We start from the raw sequence: 26,939 nt of genomic DNA, 5'->3' as shown, positions 1-26,939 counted from the left end.
CTTCGTAATATATCCTAAAATTTCTTTGTAGTTGTTACTTTCTTGGAGTCTAACCTATTGAGCGTGTGTTAGCAAAATTAACATATTCTAGTAATTTGAAAGAATCCCCAAGTCTTTTTTATTTTCTTCTTAGATTCAATATTAGGATTTTTAAATGTGAATTGGAATATGTACAGCATTTATGTTTCGAAAGATTTACTGAGAAATGTCTGGCTGCTGCCCCTGCCCTGCTATCCAGTAACAGGACACTCTCCACGTGGTTCTTCTACAACAGAAACAGAGCCTAAGAGTTATTACCCATTCATATGTGTCTGTACCTTCACCTGAGAGCTGTTTCTTTTAGGACATGACTTAAGGGAATTTTGAGACTTAGGCACATTCTTCTGTTTATTTTTGTGGTTTTTAGAGAAGACTGGACTCCTTTGAGTTTTACCAATACACAAAGTGCTTAAAATGTGAGCTGGAACTGTTTTTTGCATCCTCTCTTTCTTCAAACAGTTTCTGCATTTTGGATTTTTTGTATGTTTTGTTTTTTATAATAGAGAATATGAAAGGGGATATTTTAAATGAAGCAAAGCATATTTCCATGTCTTTTATCCAGTCTGCCACACAAAATGAAACCAAATCCTTAGAGCAAAGTATAATAGTATATATGTATTTACGTGAGGAGAAGCTGTTGCAATTAGGTGTGAAGTTCTCTTTACTCAGGAATGAATTAAAAATCACAACTTCTTCATCTCCACTTCATCAATTTGGTTATTTATCTCACTATTGGCTTCCATCACTTCACTGCGCTCTTTTATTAACTTTGGCTTATCATAGAACATCGTACTTGAAAGAACTAAGACTCCCAGTACCTTATTTGTTTTGATAAAACTACTTTAGTGCCTTTAATTAATGACTTTTCAGAGCTATAGTGGAGTATTGTGTTACTCTTCTTCACAGGACAAAAATATAAAAGTTTGTTCTGGTTTAGAAATTTGGAGGTTTGGGAATACAGTCTCATTACCTTTGGCCTGTGGTGACACAAGTACATCCTAGTAAGAGTGTGGTTAATAGAGGCTTTCTTACCTCATAGCCAATTCTAATGAAAAGAAAAAGAGAGCTTGAGGAACAGAGATCCCATAATCACATTTGAAAGCACACACCAAGTGACTTAAGACGTCCCACCAGACCCCATACCTTAGTTGCTTCAATTCCCTAACCACACCATGCTAGAGAACATGCTTTTAACATGTGTCTTTGGAGGAATATTCTATATTAAATTGTAGCAAACATGAAATAAGTAACTTAAATCTTTATTGTTACTATTTAGTTATTTTAATCACTCAATAATAGGAACCAGAAATGAATTTGTGTGACTTCAAGAAAGTGTAAACGTAACTAGAATATACAGGTTCCCTTAGTTCATGCTAATTTTGTCACTTAAAAGTATCAAATGCTTAATTGATTTTAATCTTCTAAAATTTAAAATAGGCAAGCGTTCAAGTATGATTTCTGAATGATTGCAGGTATTAATATTTTCTCAAATTAATTGTATTTCATTTACTGTGACAGTTCATTAAAGGACTCATTTAAATTGATAATTAAAACTTTCCAAATATAATTTCCTATATATGAAAGAATAACATGAGAAATAGTATATATTTTTCAAATGGCTTTAAAATATGTTTTGCTTTCAACTGAATTATCTTTCTTAAAAGTGACTAATGCTTTACCAGGAAAAAAAGGTGCAAACTTAACTAAGTGTATCCTTTTTTTTTTTTTTTCCAGGAAATGGCTACCTTCAAAATTGCAGCTCTCCAGAAAGTTGTAGATAATAGCGTTTCTTTGTCTGAACTAGAACTAGCCAATAAACAGTACAATGAACTAACTACTAAGTACAGGGACATATTACAGAAAGATAACATGCTTGTTCAAAGAACAAGTAACTTAGAACACCTAGAGGTGAGTGTGGATGATCTTTGAACCTTGTAATACTAGCCACTTTACATTGAGGGTATCCTGGGGTCTGTAGGAATTTTACTGATTTCAAGTGATTAAAGTTGGCTTCTATTTATGGAATTGTGGTGGAAATATGTTATAATAGGTATAATCTAATTGTGGTTTGTTCTGGATATCAATGCATATACCTATATGTAACTTACTATCTATTTATAATTGCATTTAGCTTAGAGGTGACTTTATCTAGGTCATCCTCTTATGTATCTTCTATGAGTTAGCTGAGCCAGACTCATGTCACACAGATAATTAAAGGGAGATTTCATTCCTGTCTTCTCTTACTCTGATCTCAGAGTGCCTAGATTTGATTTCTTATGATGGATTTATTTGACTCTGGATGCATTATTAATAACATTTCCTAGACATTGGATGCATCTCCAACTCTCTGTTCTTTTATGGTTTAGAAATACTGGCAATTAGGGTGGGGATGAAGGAGTTGGCTCTGAATGTAAAAGCACTGACCTGGCAAGTAATTTGGATTCATGGAATGCATGTGTTTTACTTTCTTTTCTGTTTGTGTAATAAATCACCCAACAAAAGCAACTTTAAAAAGAAGGGTTTAGCTGACCCAGAGTTCGTGGTAGAGTATCATGGGAGGAAAATCAACATAGCAGGAGTGTGAAGCAATTTGTCACCTGTCTACAGTCAAGGCACAGGTGGATGAATGCTTCCTGTGTCTCAGCTTGCTTGCTCCATTTTATATAGTCATCTCCCCCAGTAAGGGAAGTAACCTGTCCACAGTCAAGATGGGCTTTCCTAACGCAACCCCAATAATCCCCACAGGGGCTATCCCTCAGCTGATTTTGTCAAGTTGCCAACTGCTGCATCATGGGTGAAAAAAAGCCAATACGAACCCATAATACCATCACTCCTACAGTCAGAAGGGAGACAGAGAGATGAAAATTACCTTGCCTGAAACCTGCTGGCCAGGTAGCTTGAGATACACAGCATAGAGGCAGAAACAATGAGGAAATATCTTGCTGGTTTCAAAGTAAATGGCAATGACAGACTTCCAGAAGTTGCTCTTAGTTCTCTACATGTTTCATCACATGTGTGCCTACACTCACACACATCACACAGAGGCTAGAGTGGTGGAATGTCATAAGCTTCATTAGACTATTTGTGTACATAGTCCATTGCTCTGTTTACTGCTCCTTACTTTTTACTTCCTTGATGCTTGTGGAGTGTGTGTGTGTGTGTGTCGGGGTGGGGGGTGTATGTGTTTGCCTTGTGCAGATGAATATGCACACGTGTGCACATGCGTGTGGCGACCTGCAGCTGAGTTTGGATATCTCCCTTAACCACTCCTCGCTTTTTATCTAGTGAAATGGAACCTGAAGCTTCCCAATTCTAGCTAGTTTCCCTAGCCAGGTTGCCCTGAGGGTCCTGTCTCTGCCTCCTGAGTGCTGAGACTGGAAGCTGCTGCCATGCTTGCTCAGGTCTTTACATGGATGTTTAAAATCCAAAGTCTAGTCTTTGCACAGCTAAAAGATATATCCAATGAGCTGTTTCCCAGGCCCCACCCCCTACATTAAAAAAACAGTTTAAGATGTTATGTGTATGAGTATTTTGCTTGAATGTATGTCTGTGCACATCTTGCTGTGCCTGCAGTGACAGGGGAGTTCAGTGGACCCTTTGCAACTGGGGTTACTGACAGTTGCATCCAGAAATTGAGGTATAAGTCTTTAGGTTCTCAGTAGAAATTGAGGTATATGTCTACAGGCTTCTCGGTAGAAGTTGAGGTATATGTCTACAGGCTTCTCAGTAGAAATTGAGGTATGTGTCTACAGGCTTCTCGGTAAAAGTTGAGGTATGTGTCTACAGGCTTCTCAGTAGAAGTTGAGGTATATGTCTACAGGCTTCTCGGTAGAAGTTGAGGTATATGTCTTTAGGCTTAATCTCCTTTAAGATCTTTCCACAGCATGGAATAGGAGATATTTGGTTAGCTCACAAGCTCTTACTTGCTTAGGGGAAACACACTGAGTAAATCAAACATTGCGTTACTGATGACTTCTGCAAAATAGCTTAATCATTATGTATTAATACGATCTAGAAATATTCATGATCCAGTTCCTTTTTTACTGCTTTTGCTGAAGACCACAGATGATTATGTTGCTATTTAAAGATAATTCTGCCTGTGTCGATGTAGTAATAATTTCCTTTTTCCATTCTCCATGTCCTTGTTCTGATTCTATTAACAAAGCTCTCAATGACAAATCTGCAGTTAGCTACCAGTGAGCTGTTTCTTTCCTTATTTTGTATTGTTAAAAATCAAACTCGGGCGAGAGCCAAACCTCTGAACTCCACCTCAAGTCTTCAATACTTCTTTTAAATTTTATTTACTATTACTGTTAATATTTGTGTGTGTCTCTATGTCTCTTTATGTGTGTTTGTTTGCATGTGTATTTAAGTCAAATAATTTTCGGGAGTCAGTTTACGGCAATGGAACGCAGATTGTCAGGCTTGCACAGCAACAACTTTTACTTATTGAGGATATAGTTTGCCTTCAATAAATAAGGTTCCTCAACTTTACTATATGTTTGTGAGATGTGGATATATCTAGGTTGGAGGAGAAGCACAGTAGTTAAGAGTTCCTGCTGCCCCTGAGGACTTGAGTGCAGATTCCAGCATTCATGGTCAAGAATCTCACAGCTGTCTGTAACTGAAGCAACAGGGGCATCTGCTACCTCTAGCCTCTGTAGGCACCTGCACTCACATGCGTATACCACATGCAGATATACTATATACATAATTAAACATGAAATGTTTTTTAAAAGTTCATATACCTTGTAATTTAGTAACTGTATTTTAACAAATAGTATTAATAATGAATTCATCTCAAAATGCTTGTTAGGTGTCCAGGTGTCCATGCTCCCAAACTGGAGTGTAACAAAACTGCCTGCAATATTTAGTGAGTAAAATAATCATTTTATTCTTGTCATAGATTCTGGGTATCAAAACTCAAAAGTCACCCTGCCACAGATAGTTTAATCTTTGGTCTGCAGTGTCTAATGTCTGGGCTAAGAAGACCTGAGAGACTCAGAATGACAGTTGGGGGAGGGGAACTTGTGATCTAAATGTATTGTATGAAAACATGATTTTTAATAAGAGTCCATAGAGAAAAAAAGAATAACTGAACAGGAGGGGCTGTGGGACAGAGGTTAATCGGTTAATCACTCCTATAATTAGCACCCAACGGGATGACTGAAGGCTGATTATCTGTGGGCTTGTCTACCAGTGTCTACCTGTGACTCGGACATGTTGGAGCTCACAGACCAGTACTCTCTCAGTGTAACTGAACTTCTCACAACTATTGTGTAAATAACAAGGTAGAAATTATGTTTCTTTCTATAACTTTCATAGTCCAATTCCCACCTCTCAATATAAAGAATGTCAGGAAATTTGTGACCCCTTTCAAATTGTCATAGTTGTTTTGTTTTTTTTTTTTATAGTCAAGGAATTTTCTGCTGGGCTTCTTGATAGCTACCTCAAAACCTAGTCTTTCAGAACTATTCTATTATGTAAGACCCAGTCTGGTTTGGTTGCATATGCTTTTAATCTCAGCACTTGGGAGTTAGAAACAATCGGACCATGAGTCCAACATCAGCCTAGACTATATACAGATCCTGTCTTAAACAGGCGAACAAAAATAAGAGCAAATGAGAGTAAGATTGAGCGAGACTCTTAGTTGTTTCCTTTGTCTCCTTTATCTTCTGCAGTTCATTTATAATTTTAACATCATAATCGCATCTCTTATGACCTATCTGTCTCTAAGGGCATTCATTGGCTTAGGTTTCCTCTTTACCTTGTTTTCTTGCAGCCATTACTCACATTGGTATCTCCTCTTAAATCCTCCTTACTACCACTAAAATAATAGTCATGAACATTATAATCTTGTTACTCCTGTGTTTAGGCGTCATTTGAATGACAAAAAGTCAAATTCTTGCCCTGTTTACCTAATGTTAGTTCTTGCTCTGAGGCAGTGGTTCTCAACCTCTGGTTTGCTACCCCCTTTGGGGTTGAATGACCTTTTCACAGGGGGTGGCCTAAGCCTATCAGAAAACATTGATTCATAACAGTAGCAATACTACAGTTATGAACTAGCAATGAAAATAATTTTATGTTTGGGGAGCACCACAACATGAGGAACTGTATTAAAGGGTCACAGCAATAGAAAAGTCGAGAACACTGCTTTAAAGCAAGACAAGAGTGTAAAGGCTTAGAGAAGGAAAATGGGGCAGAATTAGGAAAGCATTGGGTATTAGAAGACCTCAGCAACAATAAGCCTAGTACTATAGATTTAGAACTTTAGGAAATGTGTGTCTCAGTGAAGGATTATCAATGGTGAGGTGGCCTGTGGGCATGTCTGTAGGGGGATTGTTTTAACTAACTTTATTAATATGGGATACACTGCCCACTGTGGTGCAACCACTACTAGAAGGCGGTTTCTGATCTGTATAAGAGCTGCGAAATCAAGCTGAGACCAGTAAGCAAGCAAGCATACGTGCACTTGCTTGTGTTCTTGACTGGAGTGTTGTAACTAGTTATTTGAATCCTGCCTTGAATTCCCTTTAATGATAGGTGGTAACCTGTAATTATTTGCCTTAAATAAGCTCACCTCTAGTTGTTTTTGTGATAGGCTATTTTATCACAGCAAAAAGAAGAAACTAGCACAGGATATCCTACAACACTCACATACACACAAACCATAGACGGAGAAGCCTGTGAAATGTGGGATTTGTTCTTATTTCTTTTTACTGTTGACATATGGCAACTGTTGCAGATGATGTGCTAAGGGTATGCACATAAGTGCTTGTATGAATGAAGCAAATGAGCAATAATTTGTGAAGCTATGAAACCCCTCTGTATTCCTCATTAGCTAAAGTGAGTAGGTATCTTATCTAATACTTGGAAGTCTAGAGCCAGATATATTATATACAAGGGTTTGTTTGTTTGTATGATGTGTGAGAAATTATAATTTCTAAAACAATATTTTTGAATCTAGTTAATTTGTGTGGTTCTTTATTTGCCTCTCTTTATAGTAAAGCTTAACTTTAAGTTAAAAAGTAGGTGGTGAGTTTTAAGAGATAATGCACAAAGTTAAGCAGTATCTCTTCCGTGCTACTCATCCTCATTGCAGTGTAGCTCATCTATAATGTCTGTCTTTTATTCAGTGTGAAAATGCATCTTTAAAAGAACAAATGGATGCTATAAGTAAAGAACTAGAGATTACAAAGGAAAAACTTCATACCATTGAACAAGCCTGGGAACAAGAAACTAAATTAGGTAAATCATAACACTCAGATAATATCAAGTGATTAGTATCTAACAGTGATTCTTTTATTGAAAATTCCTTTTATATAGTACAATTTAAATTTGATTTAAAATGATGAACTGTACCCTATGGCTTAGTTTAGTATACAGATGATAATTAATATCCTGAGTGCATGGTTTATAGTTCTCACATGAGATTTTTTTCCTAGTAAAATCACTTATTATAAATTTGTGATTAAACACTAGTTATTTTGAATTATTTTAACAATAAAACCTAGTGATAATTTTGAAACATGTGTTTTTCTGTGTGCAAAATTTGTGTTATGTATTATTTGATACCTTTAAATGAAAAGATCACGATAAAATATCAAAGAAAATTTGAGAATTTTTATTGCCTATATTGTCATATTTTTCTTATGTTTTTATGTATTATGTACTTTAAATAATAAATATTATTTGTTATATACTATATCAATTTAGTAGAATTTCAAAGTATTTCTATATTTTAGTCATTTATAAAAAACTCATGCAGTTCCTGTTATTTGAGTGATTATAAGTAAAGTGTTTTGGTGATATCTTGTTTATACTCTAACAAATAAAGCTTGTCTGATGATCAGAGGGCAGAGCTAGCTAAACAGAGAGGTCAGGAGGTCTGTACAGACAGACAGGAAGTGAGAAGATGGCTGGGCAGAGAGAGGAATATAAGCAGAAGGAGACAGGAACGCAGTCTCTTTTCTGTCGGAGGATTTCTTAGAGGTAAGAGCTCTAGTGGCTGGATGCTCCGCTTCTCAGATCTTTCAGCTTTCACCTCCTAATATCTGACTTTGGGCTTTTATTATTTAGACCTATTGGAACTCGTGTTACAAAGTGTTAAGGTTTTTTTTTTTTTGCAGTTATTTAGAATACTACAAAGATTATCTTCATTTATGTCTGACTTGCCATATTATTGTATATAAAATTGCAATTTGATAGTATTTAATATTATATATGTATAAGGTCCAAAATAATGCTCATGATTTGAGATTATACTTGTAAAATTTATTTATGATATAATTTCAGATTTTACATTTGAGCTTGGTGCTTGATAATGTTAAAAATCAACTCATTGCACTTACATGTCCAAAGAGACACTGCTATCCTATATTGCCCCAGTGCAGTTAACATTGTCTCCATAACAAGTGGTTCACTTACCACTGGTTACAACCCTCAAACCTGTGCCAGTTCTGCACTGACCTTCATAGTGATTTCAGTCATCTCAGACTTGTAAGTCAGACTTTGTGTGGACTGCCAGCTCTCAAATAATGACACGGAGACTTCTTATTAAGTATGGAACTTAACCTTAGCTTAGGCTTGTTCCCTATTAGCATGAAGACTTAAATTGTTTTTATTAATCTGTGTGCTGCCATGTGTCTTGTTACTGCTCCTCAGTACTTTACACCCCGTTTCCTGGTGTCTGTCTAGCGAATCTCTGGCACCTCAGATTCCTCCCAGAGTTCCTCTCTCTCTCTCTCTCTCTGGAAGTCCTGCCTAGCTCTCCTGCATAGCTGTTGGCCATTCAGCTCTTATTAAGTCAATCAGAAGATACCTTAACAGAGACACATTTTGACAGTGTACAAAAGATTATCACATAACATGTAGTTTTTGTTGTCATTTGATTAAAGAAGAGATTTATTCTAGAAAGGGTAAATGGATAGACATCAGACATGTAGGAATAAACAATGAGAAGAATGCAGATATGTCTTAATTCATTCCTTGCTATACAACTATACTACTTTTTTATACCTTTCCTGAATTATCTTTTGTATAATGTATTATTACATACAGGAAATGAATCAAACATGGATAAGGCAAGGAAATCAATGACAAATAGTGACATTGTTTCTATTTCAAAAAAAATCACTGTGTTGGAGATGAAGGAATTGAATGAAAGACAGAGAGCTGAACACTGTCAGAAAATGTATGAACACGTAAGAACTTCATTAAAACAAATGGAAGAACGCAATTTTGAATTGGAAACCAAATTCACTGAGGTTTGATACTATTTTTATCATGTAACTAGACAGAATTAATGATAGTAGATATTGCATTATTAAGAATTTTGTGTCTCTAAGATAGCATATACTTGCAGCATTTGTTTTTTATTTAATGGATGTACAGAGAAGTATTTTAAAATCGGAATCGCTTTAGATTAAACCACTTGTTTCTATAAACAAACTCTCTCCAGTAAAATGGTATTGGTTTTATTGAACAGAAGGATGTTGTTTCTTTTTTTCTATTTTTTTAATTTAAATTAGAAACAAGCTTGTTTTGCGTGTCAATCCAAGTTCCTTCTCCTTCCCTTCCTTCCCTGCCCCCCCACTAGTCCCCTATACCATCCCCGTTCTGCCTTCCAGGAAGGGTGAGGCCTTCCATGGGAGATCTTCAAAGTCTGTCATATCATTTGGAGCATGACTTAAGCCCTCCTCCCTGTGTCTATGCTGAGAGAGTATCCCTCTATGTGGAATGGGCTCCCAAAGTCCATTCATATGCTAGGGATAAATACTGATCTACTACCAGAGGCCTCATAGACTGTCGAAGCCTCCTCACTGAGACCCACGTTCAGGGGGTGTAGATCAGTCCTATGCTGGTTTCACAGCTATCAATCTGGGATCCAAGAGTTCCCCCTTGTTCAGGTCAGCCATTTATGTGGGTTTCACCAGCCTGGTCTTGACGTCTTTGCTTATCACTCCTCCCTCTCTGCAACTGGATTCCAGAAGTTCACTTCAGTGTTTAGCTATGGATGTCTGCTTCTGCTTCCATCAGTTACTGGACAAGGGCTCTATTATGATATCTCTTTACTTGCTCTTCTCTATTCTTCCTCCGACTCAAACTTTCTGCTCCCACATGTCCTCCTCTCTCTTCCTGTTCTCCCTTCTCTTTGTCCTAACTCCCTTTCCCCTCCCCCCATGCTCCCAATTAGCTCATGAGATCTGGGGGACCATGTATGTCTCTCTTAGAGTCCTCCTTGTTTCCTAGCTTCTCTGGTGGTGTGGATTGTAGGATGGTAGTCCTTTCCTATATGTCTCAAATCCATATATGAGTGAGTACATACCATGTTTGTCTTTTTGTGACTGGGTTACCTCACTCAGGATGGTTTCTTCTAGTGCCATCCATTTGCCTGCGATTTTCAAGATTCCACTGTTTGTTTTGTTTTTTCGCTGAGTAGTACTCCATTGTGTAAATGTACCACATTTTCTCTATCCATTCTTCAGTTGAGGGACGTATAGGTTGCTTCCAGGTTCTGGCTATTACAAATAATGCTGCTATGAATAAAGTGGAACAGACGTCCTTGCTATATGAATGTGCATCTTTTGGGTATATGCCTAAGGGTGGAATTGCTGGGTCTGGTAGTAGGCTGATTCCCATTTACTTAGGACTCTCCATACTAATTTCCAAAATGGCTATATGAGTTGGCACTCCCACCAGCAGTGGAGGAGTGTTCCCCTTTCTCCACATCCTCTCCATCATTGGTGCTTTTGATTTTAGCCATTCTTACAGGAGTAAGATGGCATCTCACAGTTGTTTTGATTTCTCTGATGGCTAAGGATCTTGAGTACTTTCTCAAGTGTCTAAAAGACATTTTAGCCTCCTCTATTGAGAATTCTCTATTTCTATACCCCACATTTTAATTGGATCCTTTGGTGTTTTGGAGACTTGCTTCTTGAGTTCTTTGTGAATTTTGGACATCAGCCCTCTATGTCAGATGTAGGGTTAGTGAATATCTTTTCCCATTTTGTGGGCTGGCTTTTCGTTTTGTTGACTGTGTCCTTTGCCTTATAGAAGCTTCTCAGTTTCAAGAGGTCCCATTTATTAATTGTCGATCTCAGTGTCTGTGCTACTAGTGTTATGTTCAGGAAGCGGTCTCCTGTACCAATTCATTCAAGGGTATTTCCCATTTTCTCTTCTAAAAGGTTCAGTTTGGCTGGATTTATGTTGAGTTCTTTGATCTATTTGGACTTAAGTTTTGTACATGGTGATAAATATGGATCTATCTGCAGTCTTTTACATGCCAGCATCCAGTTACGCCAGCACCATTTGTTGAAGATGCTTTCTTTTTTCCATTGTATAATTTTGCTTCCATGTCAAAAATCAGGTGTTTGTAAGTGTGTGGATTAATATCAGGATTTTCAACTCGGTTCTATTGGTCTACCTGTGTATTTTTGTGCCAATCCCAAGCTGTTTTCAGGACTGTATAATAGAACCTGAAGTCAGGTATGGTGACTTTATTAAGTTCCTTAAGTTCCTTTATTGTACTGTTTTGGCTATCCTGGGTCCTTTGTTTTTTTCCATATAAATTTGATTATTGTTCTTTCAAGGTCTGTGAAGAATTGTGTCAGTATTTTGATGGGGATTGCATTGAATCTGTAGATTGCTTTTGGCAAGATTGCCCTTTTTACTGTGTTGGTCCATCATTCTGGTTTTTCTGTTGTTGAATGTGTTCCTATATTGTCATCCTCCCATTCCTTCTTCCAGTGGGTGTAGGTGGGGTCTCTTCCTCTCCTGGTGAGTATGGGTCCAAGGTTCTCTTCTGGTGGGTGCAAGCTGGTCCAATACTCTGATGGCTCTCATGGTGGGTGCAGGTGGGTCTGAGGCACTCCCTCTCCCGGTGGGTGGAAGCTGTACTAGCACAGTGCTGTCAGCAGATTCGTGGTTGCTTGGTCCTCCAGGGACAAGTAGACCTGCCTCCAGTCCCCAGGTCATAAGATCCCAGAGTGGGCAAGCGAAAGTCAGACCTGAGACAAGGAACAAAGCTCACCTCTCCCCTTAAGGATGTTCTTTCTTGAAAAGCAGATTGTCTTCCAATCCCATCTCTTTGTTTAAAAAATAGTCATTTCTTTTATACACCAGAACTTGTTTGGGAGCAAGACTATAGAAGCAGTGAAATAGTAAAAAATCTCTGCTTTCAAAAACTTTAATAGGAAGTTATTAAAGACTTTTATTGTGCTCTGACTTAAACAGTCTGCAAATAGTCAACAACTTATGATTAAACAATACCTTAAAGATATTCCTTTAGGCTGATACATTTTCCAAACTATTTATTTAAAGCCACTAAATATTAATAAATATTTATAAAAATTTATCAAATTTTAACTATTTGCAAATAGTTTGTTTATAGTTAAAATTCTTAGTGATTGTCTAAAATAAATAATATATCATAGAATTGGTGTATTCCTACATCTTTTTTATAATTTATTCTTGATTTTTTTCTTTAGTCTGTTCTTTTTTTCCACTTTGTGCCTGCTTTTGGCGTAAGGGAAAGTAATGAAGACTGTAGTACTCAAAAGTCTAGCAGTTATGCGGATAGGCTGTGGCTGTAGCTCATTGGCCTGCTAAGTTCTGGTCCCCTGCTAGGCTCTATGTTCTGGTCCCAGTATAAGGGAAAAGCAGAATGAATAAATAAAATAATCTTGAGGAATGGTTGTTTCTTTTCCATAGCTTACCAAAATCCACCTGGATGCCCAGAAGGTGGAGCAGATGCTGAGAGATGAGTTAGCTGACAGTGTGAACAAGGCCGTGAGCAACGCTGACAGACAGCGTATCCTAGAGCTAGAGAAGAACGAAGTAGAACTCAAAGTCGAAGTGTCCAAGTAAGTGCTCACAAGCATCTCTGCCGTTTGATGTGACCATTTGGTTGTCTTTAAGAAGATCAGTTACAGACATTCGGAACAATATCCAAACTCGTTTTTAAGGAGAGGATTAATATCGGGGCTGCCTTTTAACCAGGTGACATAACATTGAAGAGGAAATGACCTCTCAAAGCTCCCTCCCCCAGAATGTAGGGATGCAACTGTAGAAGGCACTAAAGCTGGAACAAAAACTTGCAGAGTCCACATCTTAATCACTGCCTGGTTTTCAGGGGAAGTAGAGTTAGAAGAGCTTGGGTCACTTAGTGTTTATTTTACTACCTTTAAAAAGAAAGGAATTTAGCCTTTTTATAAGGTTGATGTAAATATATAATTAATTCACATTTATTTTAATTTAAATCCCATTTCTTAGGATCCAGCTATGTGGTAGGTATTATGGAATACATTAGACATTAATTCACCATCTCTTGCTTACTGACACTGAGGTCAGAGTTTTTTCATTTGGCCTTAGGAAATATGCTCAGCCACTTTAGAGTACTAAGTCTCTGCTGAGCACTCCCTTTCTGTTGCAGCACTAAGTCTCTGCTGAGTACTCTTCTAGTCAGGTGCTCCTTCAGTGGGTAATCATGAGGAACATTGAGTTAATGTGTCAAGCACAAATAACTATTAGAATTTGTGTGTGTATGTGTATGTATGTGTGTATGTGTGTGTGTGTGGTTTACTTAAAAAATTATAGCCACTCCTTTAGAACATTGAGAGTCCTTTTGGGAAAATCGGTCATTTTTAACTCTTCCCATTATGATTGACTTTGTTTCTTTTTTCTCATAAACCTTCCTTACCTTGTAAGATGACTAATTTTTAGTTATTCATTTCGTTGTATCTTATTAACCTCCAATTATAGATGCCTTCAGATCGGTATGAGGAACCCTGATGTATGTCCCCATTCCACTTAGCTCAAATTAATCTACTCCAAACAATAGACTTTTTCATTTGTCTTTGTTATGGAAACCATAAGGGAAATTTGTGCAAGTGAATGATTTCTTTTTGTGTTTCTACTAACTGATAAGCCGAAATAAACTAATTACACTTTCCATATGTAACATAACTTTCAAACATAAAGTTATACATACAAAGCACATAATATAAAAGTTAAAATGGGAATTTTATATTGATTTTAACAGTGCAGTAACAATAGGTTAGCCTAGTTACACTGATCTACCATTTCCTAAATATAATAAAAAGAATCTTAGGAAAATGTGTGGGAACAAATGTTCCCTGACCACCTGCATTTGGAAAATGACATAAGCCATATCTTAATTTGACTTAACAGATGACATTGTCTTTCAAAATGTACATATTAGTCTGTACCATGGGTGATGGACTTCCCAGAGTAGGAGATGTTGTTAAAAATCACTTTCTAGTCTCTTAGGGAATTAGGCTTCATGAAATTGTTGAAGAGACCCTTGAACTCTTTGGAATTGATGCAAAGAAGAGATGTTATAAACCAATTGATTTTCTAGAGCAATGTTTCAAAATTAGGGCTTTTGGAGTTTGCTGATGTTCCTTAAATATTTAATCATTCTCTAGACTGAGAGAAATTTCTGATATTGCCAAAAGACAAGTTGATTTTTTGAACTCCCAACAACAGTCCAGGGAAAAGGAAGTGGAATCCCTCAGAATGCAGCTACTGGACTACCAGGTGTGTATCATGCTGCCTTCTCCGTTTAGTCTACTGTTGGCTAAGCTCACCATAGACACTGGTGGAAGCGTGGAGGGCTAAGCAGAAGTAGCTGCAGCAGTAGAAACCACTTTCTGTTAGAAAACCTCTTTATTTCTTTTTGGTTTTTTGAGACAGGGTTTCTCTGTGTTACTGTCCTGAGTGTCCTGGAGCTTGCTTTGTAGACCAGGCTGGCCTTGAACTCATAGAGATCCTCCTGCCTCTGCCTCCCAAGTGCTGGCATTAAAAGTATTCACCACTACCACCAGGCACTAGAAAACCTCTTTTATTTGAAATACATAAAGACTCATTTGACAGCTTGCTGCCAGTCACAGTTAGCATACTAAGGAGAAATAATTAATGAGTCTTTAAAACACTAAGGAAGAATAATTAATAAATATTTAACGACTGTGTTTTCTCTTCCACATACTTGTAGCTTTTTATATAACCCCATGTTCTATGGTTTTAGAGGATTAAATATATATATTTATATGAACATATATATATATATATATCAGAATTGTGCTGTTAATGTTATCTGTGAACTAAAAGACCAAACACTACTCTTCCAACTATCTTTTAAGTATGTTTCATTCTGGATCTATAGCTGGTAACTATTATGTTAAAGCAAAATTAATAGTTAGCTTTTTTAAAAAAGAAACTCCTATGCAACAGTACTTTAAATTTTTATTTAGTAAACTGTGACTTTGACCCCATGATGTACTTATTGAAAGAAACCTAAACTGTACTATAAATATGTATTTTTTTACTGTTAGGCACAATCTGATGAAAAGGCACTAATTGCCAAACTGCACCAACATGTTGTCTCCCTTCAAATTAGTGAGGCCACTGCTCTTGGTAAGTTGGAGTCAATTACATCTAAACTCCAGAAGATGGAGGCCTACAATTTGCGCCTAGAGCAGAAACTGGATGAAAAAGAGCAGACTCTCTACTATGCCCGCCTGGAAGGCAGAAACAGAGCAAAGCACCTGCGCCAAACTATCCAGTCTCTGCGAAGACAGTACAGCGGTGCTTTACCCTTGGCCCAGCAGGAAAAGTTCTCCAAAACGATGATTCAGCTGCAAAATGACAAACTGAAGATCATGCAAGAAATGAAAAACTCTCAACAAGAGCACAGAAATATGGAAAACAAAACGCTGGAGTTGGAATTAAAATTAAAAGGCTTAGAAGAGTTGATAAGCACTTTAAAGGATGCCAGGGGAGCCCAAAAGGTAGAACTTGATCTGAAATTCAGTATTCCTATGTTATGTAGTAATACTGCTCTTAATACATAGCTGTGTGAGAAATGTTCAACCTGCAGTTAAAATACTAGTTGTAATTAGCTTAGATTTAAGAAAGTGGGAATTTTGACTTTCCTAAGCAAGGATCTTTAGCAAAAATACTTTTATTATGTGTGATAGCACAGAATTTTAAACACTCTAGGAAAGGTCAAATAAATATTAAGTGTAATAATTTAAATGATTTAATAGTTATCAGTTTATTTCTACTCCACACAAATATTTTCTGTTAAGAGTTATTTGTTTTCCTATGTTTTCACTTGTACATCCTCCTTGTGTACACTTAAGAGTTTTCATAGATGTCCACATTTATTTATTTTTTTTAATCAATAATGATTTTTTTTTATTCTTTTTTTTTAAATTTAGATAAGAAACAAGGTTGCTTCACAAGTCAGTTCCAGGTCCCTCTCCTTTTCCCTCCCCTCCTCCCGTGTCCTCCCCCCATCCCCCCCCCGTAATCCCCTCATTCCCCCAGGGAGGGTGAGGCCCTCCATGGGGGTGTCCATAGTCTGTCATTTCATATAGGGCAGGGCCTAGACCCTTCCCCAAGAGTTCAGGGTGAGAGTGCACCTCACATTGTTCTATGGGAGTCCAAAGTCCGTGTGTATACTTGGTATGGGTACTGATCTGCTGCCCAAGGCTCAATAGATTACCTAGGCCTCTTCACTGACACCCAGATTCAGGGGGTCTTGATCAGTCCCATGCTGGATTCCCAGGCTGATGCCTGGGATTCAAGAGTTAACCTTTGTCTGGTCAGCTGTTTCTGGGGGCCACATTTATTTTTTAAGGTTTAGTTTTTACATCATTTGGAAAGAATTAAATGGTAAATAACATCTTGCAGTTACATCATTTTCTCTGTGTTCGAAAGACTAAGAATTTTTTTTTTAATTTTCATCTATTGGACGGATTCTTCAAAATGTGTTCTTTGACAGTTTTATATGTATATGTAGTAGATTCTGGCCACACTTCTCTCCCCACTTTATTGTAGCCTCTTCCTCACTCCCACCACTTCATCCCATAGAAGCCTTGTCCTGTGTTTTCGTTTTTATTTTGTTACTGACTAAGCATGCGCAGAACCACTCCTGTGGGCATGAGTGTGCAACTGTGCCCTGGAGCTTGAGTGTCACCAGTTGGCTATATCACTGTAGACAAGGGCGGGAATTCAGAGCAGTACCAACGTGTCAATACAAAAACAAGTGACACCGAATGAAAAACTGAAAGGAAATGCTACTGATATGTTTATGCATTTAAAAATAATTTGAAGACTTTGATTTTAATATTGTACATGTTTTAGAATAATCTTTGGAAATTCTAAATAACTTTGCCATGTCTTGGCTATAGACTAACTTCTTTCATCTTATTACAGTTTGCCATTAATTTCAATTAAAACTGTGATACAGCATTTATTTGTATATAAAATTTAGGTAATCAATTGGCATGTGAAAATAGAAGAACTTCGCCTTCAGGAACTTAAGCTAAATCGAGAACTAGTCAAGGGTAAAGAAGAAATCAAATACTTGAATAACATCATCTCTGAATATGAGCAAACAATCAACAGTCTCGAGGAAGAAATTGTTCAGCAGAACAAGGTTTCCTTTTCTATTTTGATAAGGCTATAAACATCAGATCCTTAAGTTTAAACTGTATTGCTGTGATGAAATGTTGCTCCTGTCCTATTAAGAAACAAAATAACCTGTTTCTTGCTTCTGAAACTCCAAACCTGCAAATTGACTCAGTTGTAACAGAAATCTTAAGCTTAAAAAAAAAAATGTCAGCAAACTTACTTAGTAAGTTAATTTTTATTAGATAAGTTACTTGACTTCAGGCAAGTTTCTGCTTGTTGTCATTGTTGATTTAGAACATACCCTGGGGTAGAAAAAGTAGATGTTGGAATGCCAAATGACACTCAGAAAACACACACTTGCTGTAGAGATCGGGTTCCCTGTGCTTAGGTCTTTGTTCTGTGGCATGGATACTCTGGTCACACTTTCACTGCCTAAGATCTTCCCTCACATATCTTTTCTTGCTGATGGAACCGCAAAGGCTCCTTGGTATGGAATAGTGAATTGTGCCATCAAAAATCCCTACATAAAGAGAAAGTACTTGCTTTCATTTTCTAAATAGTGTTGACCATCCATCCTCTAGTATCTTACATAATTGCTATTGCCTGTTTCTTACTTCCTGGGATGTAATTTCCTTGGCGACAGACTAGGTTTTGTTTATTGCTATGTTTGCATTACCCCAAATGGTGCTTGAAAAAATATGTTATTAGACGTGTTTAGAACGCATGGATGAATGGATTCATGACTGGATTGAAATTCTGACTTCATACCTGCCCGCCTCTGTGATCGTAGGCAAATTGGCTTGACCTCCTAAGTTTGTATCTTTTCCCATGTAATAAGAATGATGGTAGTGACAGCAAAAACTGAGGGTTAATAAGAAAATGTATATATGCCTATTACATGCTCAGCGTCGCTGTGTATGTGCCTAACACAAATGTCTTTTTTAGTTTCATGAAGAAAGACAAATGGCTTGGGATCAAAGAGAAGTTGAGCTAGAACGCCAACTAGACCTTTTTGACTGTCAGCAAAATGAAATACTCAGTGCAGCACAAAAGGTATAAAAATGACTAGTTGTATTTGCTGCTTCTCAGAATTAGGTATTTTTTTAATTGCAGGGTATATGCTTTAGGTGAATTGTCATGAGTTTCTTTGTTTAAAGAGAAGTGAAATTTAGCTTATGATTTTTTCCATACATTTAAAAGATATAATATTGTCTTCTCAGTACTACACTGCTGTTTTTAAAGCATGTTATTTTTTAATAGTTTGAAGAGGCTACAGGATCAATGCCAGACCCCAGCTTGCCCCTTCCAAACCAACTTGAAATTGCTTTACGAAAAATTAAGGAGAATATTCAAACAATTCTTAAAACACAAGCCACTTGCAAGTCACTAGAAGAGGTAACTGGAAGAATTTGTATTTTAATTGGTATATTATTGGGCATGTTTATGGGATTTTTCTAAACAATATTTACCAGTGGCAATAGCATATAAAATGGTAGATTTGTTCCTAGTTCCTTTTTGTTGTTGTTGTTGTTGTTGTTCTTATGTACTATTTCTAATAGCTGATATGAATAGTCCATACAGGTATTTGAATTTACCATTCATTTATTTACTGTATTCTGCTTGTGGGAACACTAAACATAAGCAAGGGTAATTAAAAACATTGAATTGTAGCTTTTTGAACAGTATATCACCTTCCCTTAACTGCTGTTTTCATTATTATCTATTTTTATTATTTATTTTGTAGTTTACATTGAATATCCTTTAGTTTCTTTGTTCATTTTATTTGTGAATAGGTAAAGTTGAAACAAATGAAGTTATTTAATCTAGGTACAGAATTTGATTAATAGGTGGTCAAATCAGTTCATTAAATTATTTATAAAATAATTAAGTTGAATATTATTTAAATTTATTTTATGTCTAAATATTAGTAAGTGCACTTAAGAAAACTTTATTGTGTAAACTCCTGCCTATCTAATCAGTTTAGGAAAAAAATTTAACATTTTTGGTTTATGTGAAATACTACTAATTTACTAGTTTTGAAATATCTGCTGTAGTCTTACTGAAGATTAAGCCTTCTTCTCTGCTTTGGGATGGTCAACAGCAGTGATTCACTTGCTTGTTCTGTGAAATCCCAGTCATATGTCAAGTAACTCCTTTGCATTAGTTTGCTATTGCTCTGTCACTTCTCACATCACAGGGGTGGTTTTATTGCATTTTCTTCTAGTACCACCACTCTTTTCTATTCCTCAACTACAAATTATAAAATTAATTAATTATATTTTGCTTTCAATCTAACAGTTTTAACAAGTGATATCCTATAAGTAAATTAAAGTACATATGTGAATAAATATACTGTCACATAAAAATAATAAATATAATTTTATTATCGAATGACTATTATAACTTGTGAGGAATAAAGGGAAACTGCTTATAATTCTAACTGACATTCATATGAAGCATTTTTTTCATATGAAGCATTTTAAAGGACAAGCTGAATGATAATAATTTATTGTGACTTTATTGTAGAAACTAAAAGAAAAGGAATCGGCATTACAGTTGGCAGAGCAAAATATTCTGTCAAGGGACAAAGTAATCAATGAACTGAGGCTTCGATTGCCTGCCACAGTTGATCGAGAGAAATTGATAGCTGAGCTAGACAGTAAAGAGCTGGAGCCAAAATCCCATCACACGATGAAAATTGCCCATCAAACCATTGCTAACATGCAGGCCAGATTAAATCAAAAGGAAGAAGTACTGAAGAAATACCAACATCTTCTGGAAAGAGCCAGAGAGGTATTTTGTTATGCTGTTTTACTTAGTGTGTTTTTCAGTCAAATGCCATGTGTTTTTTTTTTCTCTTAAAGTGGTAGTTCATTTTTGGTTTCAGATGATTTTGTTTAGGAATTGTTGCTTTCACGTGACTGGATTACAAATCTGTTAGTAAAACTGACAGTTTGTTTAAATGTATCTTCCTTCTGTGAGCTGAAGTAAACAAAAGTATCTGTTATAGTAAATGAAGCTGGATGGTTTGGGAACTATCAGGTGAATTTATGTGTAAAAATTGAAACAATAAGGTAAATGATGTTGCCACAGGGGTGATCTGTGGAGACCTAATTTTCTAAAACAGTAGAAGAGAGGTCTAGTATATTAAAATGTTCCTAGTAACAAATTAAGGGTGACTGATGCTGTTATTTTAATGTTAAGAATAAATTGTAAGACTTGAGTGATCAACATGAGCACATGCTAGCAGACATGTATAATGAACTAATATACATACATAGGCATGAAGAGATTATGTCTTGTTTTGAGGTTTTAGAAGATTAAAGGTTAGCTGAAATATTTTAGAATATGAATCTTTTTCATTCATAATTTATAGTACAGCTTCCACTTCTTGTGAAACAGGAGCAAAGAGAAATTGTTAAGAAGCATGAGGAAGACCTCCATGCTCTTCATCATAAACTAGAGCTACAGGCCGATAGTTCATTCAATAAATTCAAGCAGACAGCTCAGGTAAGGTTCTGAGAACTTTGCAAACCCATTGAGATTTGAGATCACTTAATTTCCAATTTACCTCTTCATATCTCACAGTAGAACATAGCCCACCTTAGTGTTGACAAAATAATCTCATGACAACATGTCTGATCATGAAAACATCGTCATTTTATTATTATTATTATTATTTTATTTTTTTTAGAAAAGAGCTTGCTTCACATGTCAATCCCAATTCTCTCTCCCTCCCCTCTTCCTGCCCCGCCCCCACCAGCCCCCCAGCCTCCCACCCTATCCCCACTTCCTTCCACATAGGGGATATCCAGAGTCTGTCATTTTGCTCAGGGCAGGGTCCGGGCCCTCCCTCAAGAGTCCAGGCTGAGAGAGCATCCCTCTTTGTGTTATGGACACATGAAGTCTGTTTGTATGCCAGGGATAAACACTGATCCACTGCCCAGGGCCCCATAGGTTGCCCAGGCCTCCTCACTGACTCTCACACTCTGGGGGTCTGGATCAGTCCCATGCTGGCCTCCCAGCTGTCGGTCTGGGGTCCAAGAGCTCCCCCTTGTTCAGGTCAGCTGTCTCTGCTGGTTTCGCCAGCCCATTCTTTGTCAATTTGCTCATCACTCCCCTCTCTCTGTCACTGGGTTCCAGGAGTTCAGTTCAGTGTTTAGCTGTGGGTGTTTGCCTCTGCCTCTATCAGTCACTGGATGAAGGTTCTGGGATGGCATATAAGGTCGTCAGGAAAGGGCATTTAAGGTAGCCTCTTAACTATTGCTTAGCTTGCCAGTTGGTGTCAGCCGTGTAGATTGCTAGAGATCTCACTCATGTCAGATCTCTCTTCAAACATATGACTCCCTGCATTATGGTATCTCTCATCCTGTTCTCCGCTATTCTAGCCCCAACTCAACCTTCCTGTTCCCCCATGACCTACTCTCTCTTCCTCTTCTCCCCCTTTCTTCTTCCCAGCTCGCAATCCTCAGTAATTGTCACTCTTTATAGAATCATATTTATATTCCTTTACCATGAACTCAAAGCCTCCTGTTATGTCCACTCTGTTTTCAAATTCCATCCACAAATGTATTTGTATTTATTGTCCAAGTTGTGAATTAACCTCCTACTTGCCCGCTTTTGATCATTCTGTTCTATATGTGTGAAAAGTGGCCCTTCTTCTCTTAACCTGCAGCATAAGGCTCCGTAACCCTCTCCTCATTACTCCGCCATCATAACCCTCCATTGCACTCACATACTGGCTAAAATTACAGGGTATACAGAGATAGTCTATGTCCTATCTTCCCCAATCCTTCTTTTCCTCTTAAATTGTAGACTTCATTGCTTCATAAAGAAATGTACAGGATGAGTCATAGTCTCAGATTGCACCTACTCATTACTAATTCATTCATATTTCATAGGATTTAATAAAACAGTCTCCTGTTCCAGTGCCTACTGACAAGCATTTCATTCGCCTAGCTGAAATGGAGCAGACAGTGGCAGAACAAGATGACTCTCTGGCCTCACTTCTGGCCAAACTAAAGAAAGTATCAAAAGATTTGGAAAGACAAAAAGAAATCACTGAGTTAAAAGTCAGAGAATTTGAAAATACGAAATTACGGTAAATCTTAGAAATCTTTTATAAGTGAACAAATAATAGGCTCTGATGAAGCCTGTGTGAGCACTGTCATAAGACCTTGATATGTATCAGCCCATTCTGTGTGCAGGATTACCTGTGTCTCATTGTGTCACATTAGGAATAAGACCCTGGGAAAGCGCAGTGGATGTAGGAAAATCACAGTTTGTAATGAGTCACTCTACTCAAAAGTCAATTTATCTTCTGTAGCAGCTTATTTTTAACCACTATCCACTTCATCCTCTGTAAATGAAAATGGCAGTGTTTACTTGGGCTCCTTCAGAATGGTTAGATGAAGTCTATGTACAGAAGTCTATGTACAGAAGTAACTTGAAGATGGTAAATTCACATATAACCTGCTTTTGTTTAAACATCTAAGGGTATGTGATAAAACAGAAGCTCAATAAATGTTTGTTAAATAAAGCTACAAAAAACTATAATGTTAGAGTGCTTGGAACATTCTGTACATTAAATATTGTAATTTAGCTGGATGGTGGTGGCGCATGCTCAGGAGGCAAAGGCAAGCAGATCTCTGTGAGTTCGAGGATAGCCTGTCTACAGAGTAAGTTCCAGGATAATTAGCCAGGGCTGTTACATGGGGAAACCCTGTCTCAAGAAACAAACAAAAAAGGATTATGACCATTGTTCAGCCCATTTTTAGTAATAGACCTTTAAACCTAAAACTGGTATAAGGTTATTCAGTTTCTGATCACAGAATCATCTTCCTGGGCCTCAGTTTATATCTGATGAAAGTGAGAATGTTAGTCCACTAAGATTCTATTCCCTTTCTGATGGTCTGTTAGAACTTTGACTGTTTACTCTTGGACCCAAGATACTGCTCAAAGTTACCACATAATATGACAAATGATGTAATTTCTGAAATAACTGTATAGTCTTTTAAAACTTGTAGTTATGACTTTATACATTTTTAAAGTTGCTTTGGTTTTTTAAATCAAAATAAAATGCCCAGTCTGGCAAATACATCTGCTTGTCTCTCTTAGGCTGCAGGAGAAGCACTCAGGGGAGGTGAAGAAAGTGCGAGCGGAAGTGGAGGACCTAAGGCGTGCCCTTGTCCACGCACAGAAGGAGTCCCAGCGTGTGAAGTCTGAGCTCCAGGCTCAGAAAGAAGCCAACTCAAGAGCTCCAACAACCACAATGAGGAATCTAGTGGACAGGCTAAAGAGCCAGTTGGCCTTGAAAGAGAAGCAGCAGAAGGTGAGTGGCAGATGGCCGCTCGAGAGAAAGGCCTAGAGGATCTGGAGATCTGGGAAGGCGCTGGCTAGCATCACTATCACAATCAAGAGTGAACTTTACCTCACGCTGTTGCAAAGGACAGTTCTTTCTCATGGCGCTGCAGTGGTAGTGCTATTTTCAAATGCAGATAAAGTACAATTCATCTTTTTATGTATAGTGATTTGTTGAACACCTGTATGGAAGGAAATCTTAACTTCATTAATTTCTCATTTTCCATTGGATTTTCATGTAGCTGAAACAATTTTGAACAATTTAGGGGGTTGGGGTGACATGATGGTTAAAAGGAAGAAGGATTTAAGAAGGTGGCCACAGTAACTTTGTGGGAAGATTTAATCCCATGTAGTAGTTTTGCTGTTTTGTGATTATTTATCTCATACTTGGTAAATGGTTTAAAAGATGCTGCATTTTCCCACTTTAGTTCATGAATTTTATGGGCAAATATTTTAAACAATGTCCTATAACGTTATCACCTGCCTTCAGAAATTTCACATGAATGGATGCACAAAGTGAATATTTTTCTAAGTGAAGGGTTTATTGCTAATATATAACCTTGAAAATTTTTAAACATAACATGCTTTGTTTTGTAATATGAATTGCTTTGCAGAGTGCTTGGTTCTGAAAATAATTGTCTAGGTTTTTAATCATTTGTGAAAAATTGAGCAAAATTACAAAGGATATTCATTTGAAAAAGTTCAGGAGTTTGCAAATTTTATTTAATTAAATTCTTTTTGCTAATCTTTCATTTCTTTTTTGAGACAGGTCTCACTCTCACCAGGCTGGCCTAGAACTCACTAGGTGTAAACTGTCCTCAAGCTCACTGTTATCTTCTGTCTCAGCCACCTCGGTGCTGATGTGATCATAGGCATGGGCTACAGTGTCCTACTTAAAACCACTCAGGATTTTGCATCTACTAGAAAAGTAGTAGAAAGTAATGCTGCCTATTGTGCCTTTTATTTTGCTCATATACAATGTTAATTTTCCACTAAAAATGTTTGTGTATTGCAATTTTTAGGCCCTTAGTCGAGCCCTGTTGGAGCTCCGGGCAGAAATGACAGCAGCAGCTGAAGAACGTATTATTGCTGTAACTTCTCAAAAAGAGGCAAATCTCAACATTCAGCAAGTTGTTGATCGACATACTAGAGAGCTAAAGGTGAGCATCAGCACAGGTGTTAATATGGCCAGATGTGTGATTGGTTCAGAGAATGTTTTTTGAGTTGTTGTCTAATACACACACGGTTTTAAACAGTATATATCTTTGTTACTCATATGTTGACTATCATCTGAGGATTTTGAAAGATAGGGTACTATGAGTTATGCTTACTAATAGAACTCATCTAAGAAACATTTTATTTAGAAAATTTTAAAGCATTTTTAGTACATCTTAAGTATTACTGGATTCAAGTCCAAAATAGGCAAGCACTCCACCACTGAGCTAAACTTCCAACCCTCAACATTGTTTAAAACTGTTTTGTTGTAATAACTTCAGTTTCATAGCAAAATTAAGAAGAAAAGAGGTCTCACAAACACAACAAATGTATGTAGCTTCTTCCATAACTGCTACACCCTCATCCCCACCCAGTATGGCACTAGTATTTTTATCAATAGCACTGCCTGGCTCTGTAGCCATTTATTCCACCAGATTAATTTTACCAACATACTTTATTGTTTTCTTTTCTGGTCATTAAGTGTAGTGATTTAAACTTTTTTTTCCAAAGTATGTATTTCATAAAAACTCTCGGTTTCTCTTTTTCCCCCCAAAATTCCTTTTGTGATAAGGTGAAAAATATAATTTTTTTCAGTTTTATTTACTTTTGATTTTCTTCATATATACATTTTACTACTATTAAGCACTTTGGAAAGCAGATTTTTCAAAAAATTTTAAAACAGCTTATTATACTTTTCAATCTTGTGGTCATAGTTAATAATAAAAAATATGTTAACTAAGTAAATGTATAAAAGGAAGAGTTCATTACTTGTATAGTTTTAGTATTTTTTTATTCATATGAGATGCTGTTTCTGATTTTTTTCTCTTTTTCCAGTCTTTATCTAAGATATAATTTTCTTTTAAAAACATTATGATAATATAAATCTGTATTACTAATAATTTATTCAATAAAACACTATATCAGGTAGTAGTGGCCCACACAGTCAAGTGGATCTCTGTGAGGTCAAGGCCAGCCTGTTCTACAGAGAGAGGACAGTTCCAGGACAGCCAGACTTACACAGACACACCCTGTCTCAAAAAACCAAACAGACAAACCAAACCAAACAAACAAACAAAAAAACCCATTTACACACCTAGTTGAATAAGCCCTTACAGAACAAATAATAACATGTTTCTACCACTGTCTTTGTTCAGAACAGCTGAGAATTCCTGTGCTTACATTCATGGCTCCTGTCTCAGGCTGTCCTCCCATGTCTTGTTTTCACAAAGTCATTCACAAAGTACTGAAGTCAGAGATGTATCTTATGTTTGTCTTATGCTTAAGAATCTTTAAAACATTGCTGTGTATTTGGAAGGTACTGGGTTTTTATTATTTTACCTATAATGAAATTTTTTAAATAAAATTTTGTTTTAGCTGTTTGTTGAAAATGATTTGTTTTAGGATAATGCTTGTTTTTTTTGTTAGAAATTTGTTTTATTTGAGGTGAAAGGGGAAAATATCTGCAGTTTCTAGTTTTCTCTCGTGTGCTATATTTAAAATTTTATATTGGAATTACTGTTTCTAATGCATATTAATAGTATAACTTCAGTTTCCTGTTGCTTTATAATTAATACTTTAAGATTTGCGAATAACACTTTTATCTCTTATTAGTCACAAATTGAAAATTTAAATGAAAATCTTTTAAAATTGAAAGAAGCTCTTAAAACAAGTAAAAACAAAGAAAATTCACTAGCTGATGACTTAAATGATTTAAATAATGAACTGCAAAAAAAGCAAAAAGCTTATAATAAAATCCTTAGAGAGAAAGATGGGATTGATCAAGAAAATGAAGAACTGAGAAGACAGATTAAAAGACTGTCCAGTGGACTACAGGTAATATTGCATTTAATTCAGATAATATATTTGATCTGTAATGTATGAGACAT

At 36.7% G+C, this 26,939-nt stretch overlaps 1 protein-coding gene across 1 annotated transcript in view; it reads left to right on the top strand.

Annotated features, from left to right (window-relative positions):
• The window catches only part of Cep290 (centrosomal protein 290), an 81,916-nt gene that overhangs the window by 30,725 nt on the left and 24,252 nt on the right, over positions 1–26,939 (top strand). The window contains 15 exon segments of the mRNA XM_040754978.1: positions 1,774–1,947; positions 7,176–7,287; positions 9,100–9,305; positions 12,751–12,902; positions 14,487–14,598; positions 15,393–15,848; positions 17,339–17,503; positions 18,424–18,531; positions 18,739–18,873; positions 20,005–20,271; positions 20,881–20,988; positions 22,380–22,579; positions 23,596–23,809; positions 24,861–24,998; positions 26,665–26,886. Coding sequence (XP_040610912.1) covers positions 1,774–1,947; positions 7,176–7,287; positions 9,100–9,305; positions 12,751–12,902; positions 14,487–14,598; positions 15,393–15,848; positions 17,339–17,503; positions 18,424–18,531; positions 18,739–18,873; positions 20,005–20,271; positions 20,881–20,988; positions 22,380–22,579; positions 23,596–23,809; positions 24,861–24,998; positions 26,665–26,886 — 2,769 coding nt within the window.

This window comes from Mesocricetus auratus, unplaced genomic scaffold (genome assembly GCF_017639785.1).
Source record: "Mesocricetus auratus isolate SY011 unplaced genomic scaffold, BCM_Maur_2.0 Super-Scaffold_100011, whole genome shotgun sequence".
In the NCBI taxonomy this organism is placed as follows: Eukaryota; Metazoa; Chordata; class Mammalia; order Rodentia; family Cricetidae; genus Mesocricetus; species Mesocricetus auratus.
Note: the sequence above shows the minus strand (reverse complement) of the source record. Positions and strands in the feature narration are given on the sequence as shown.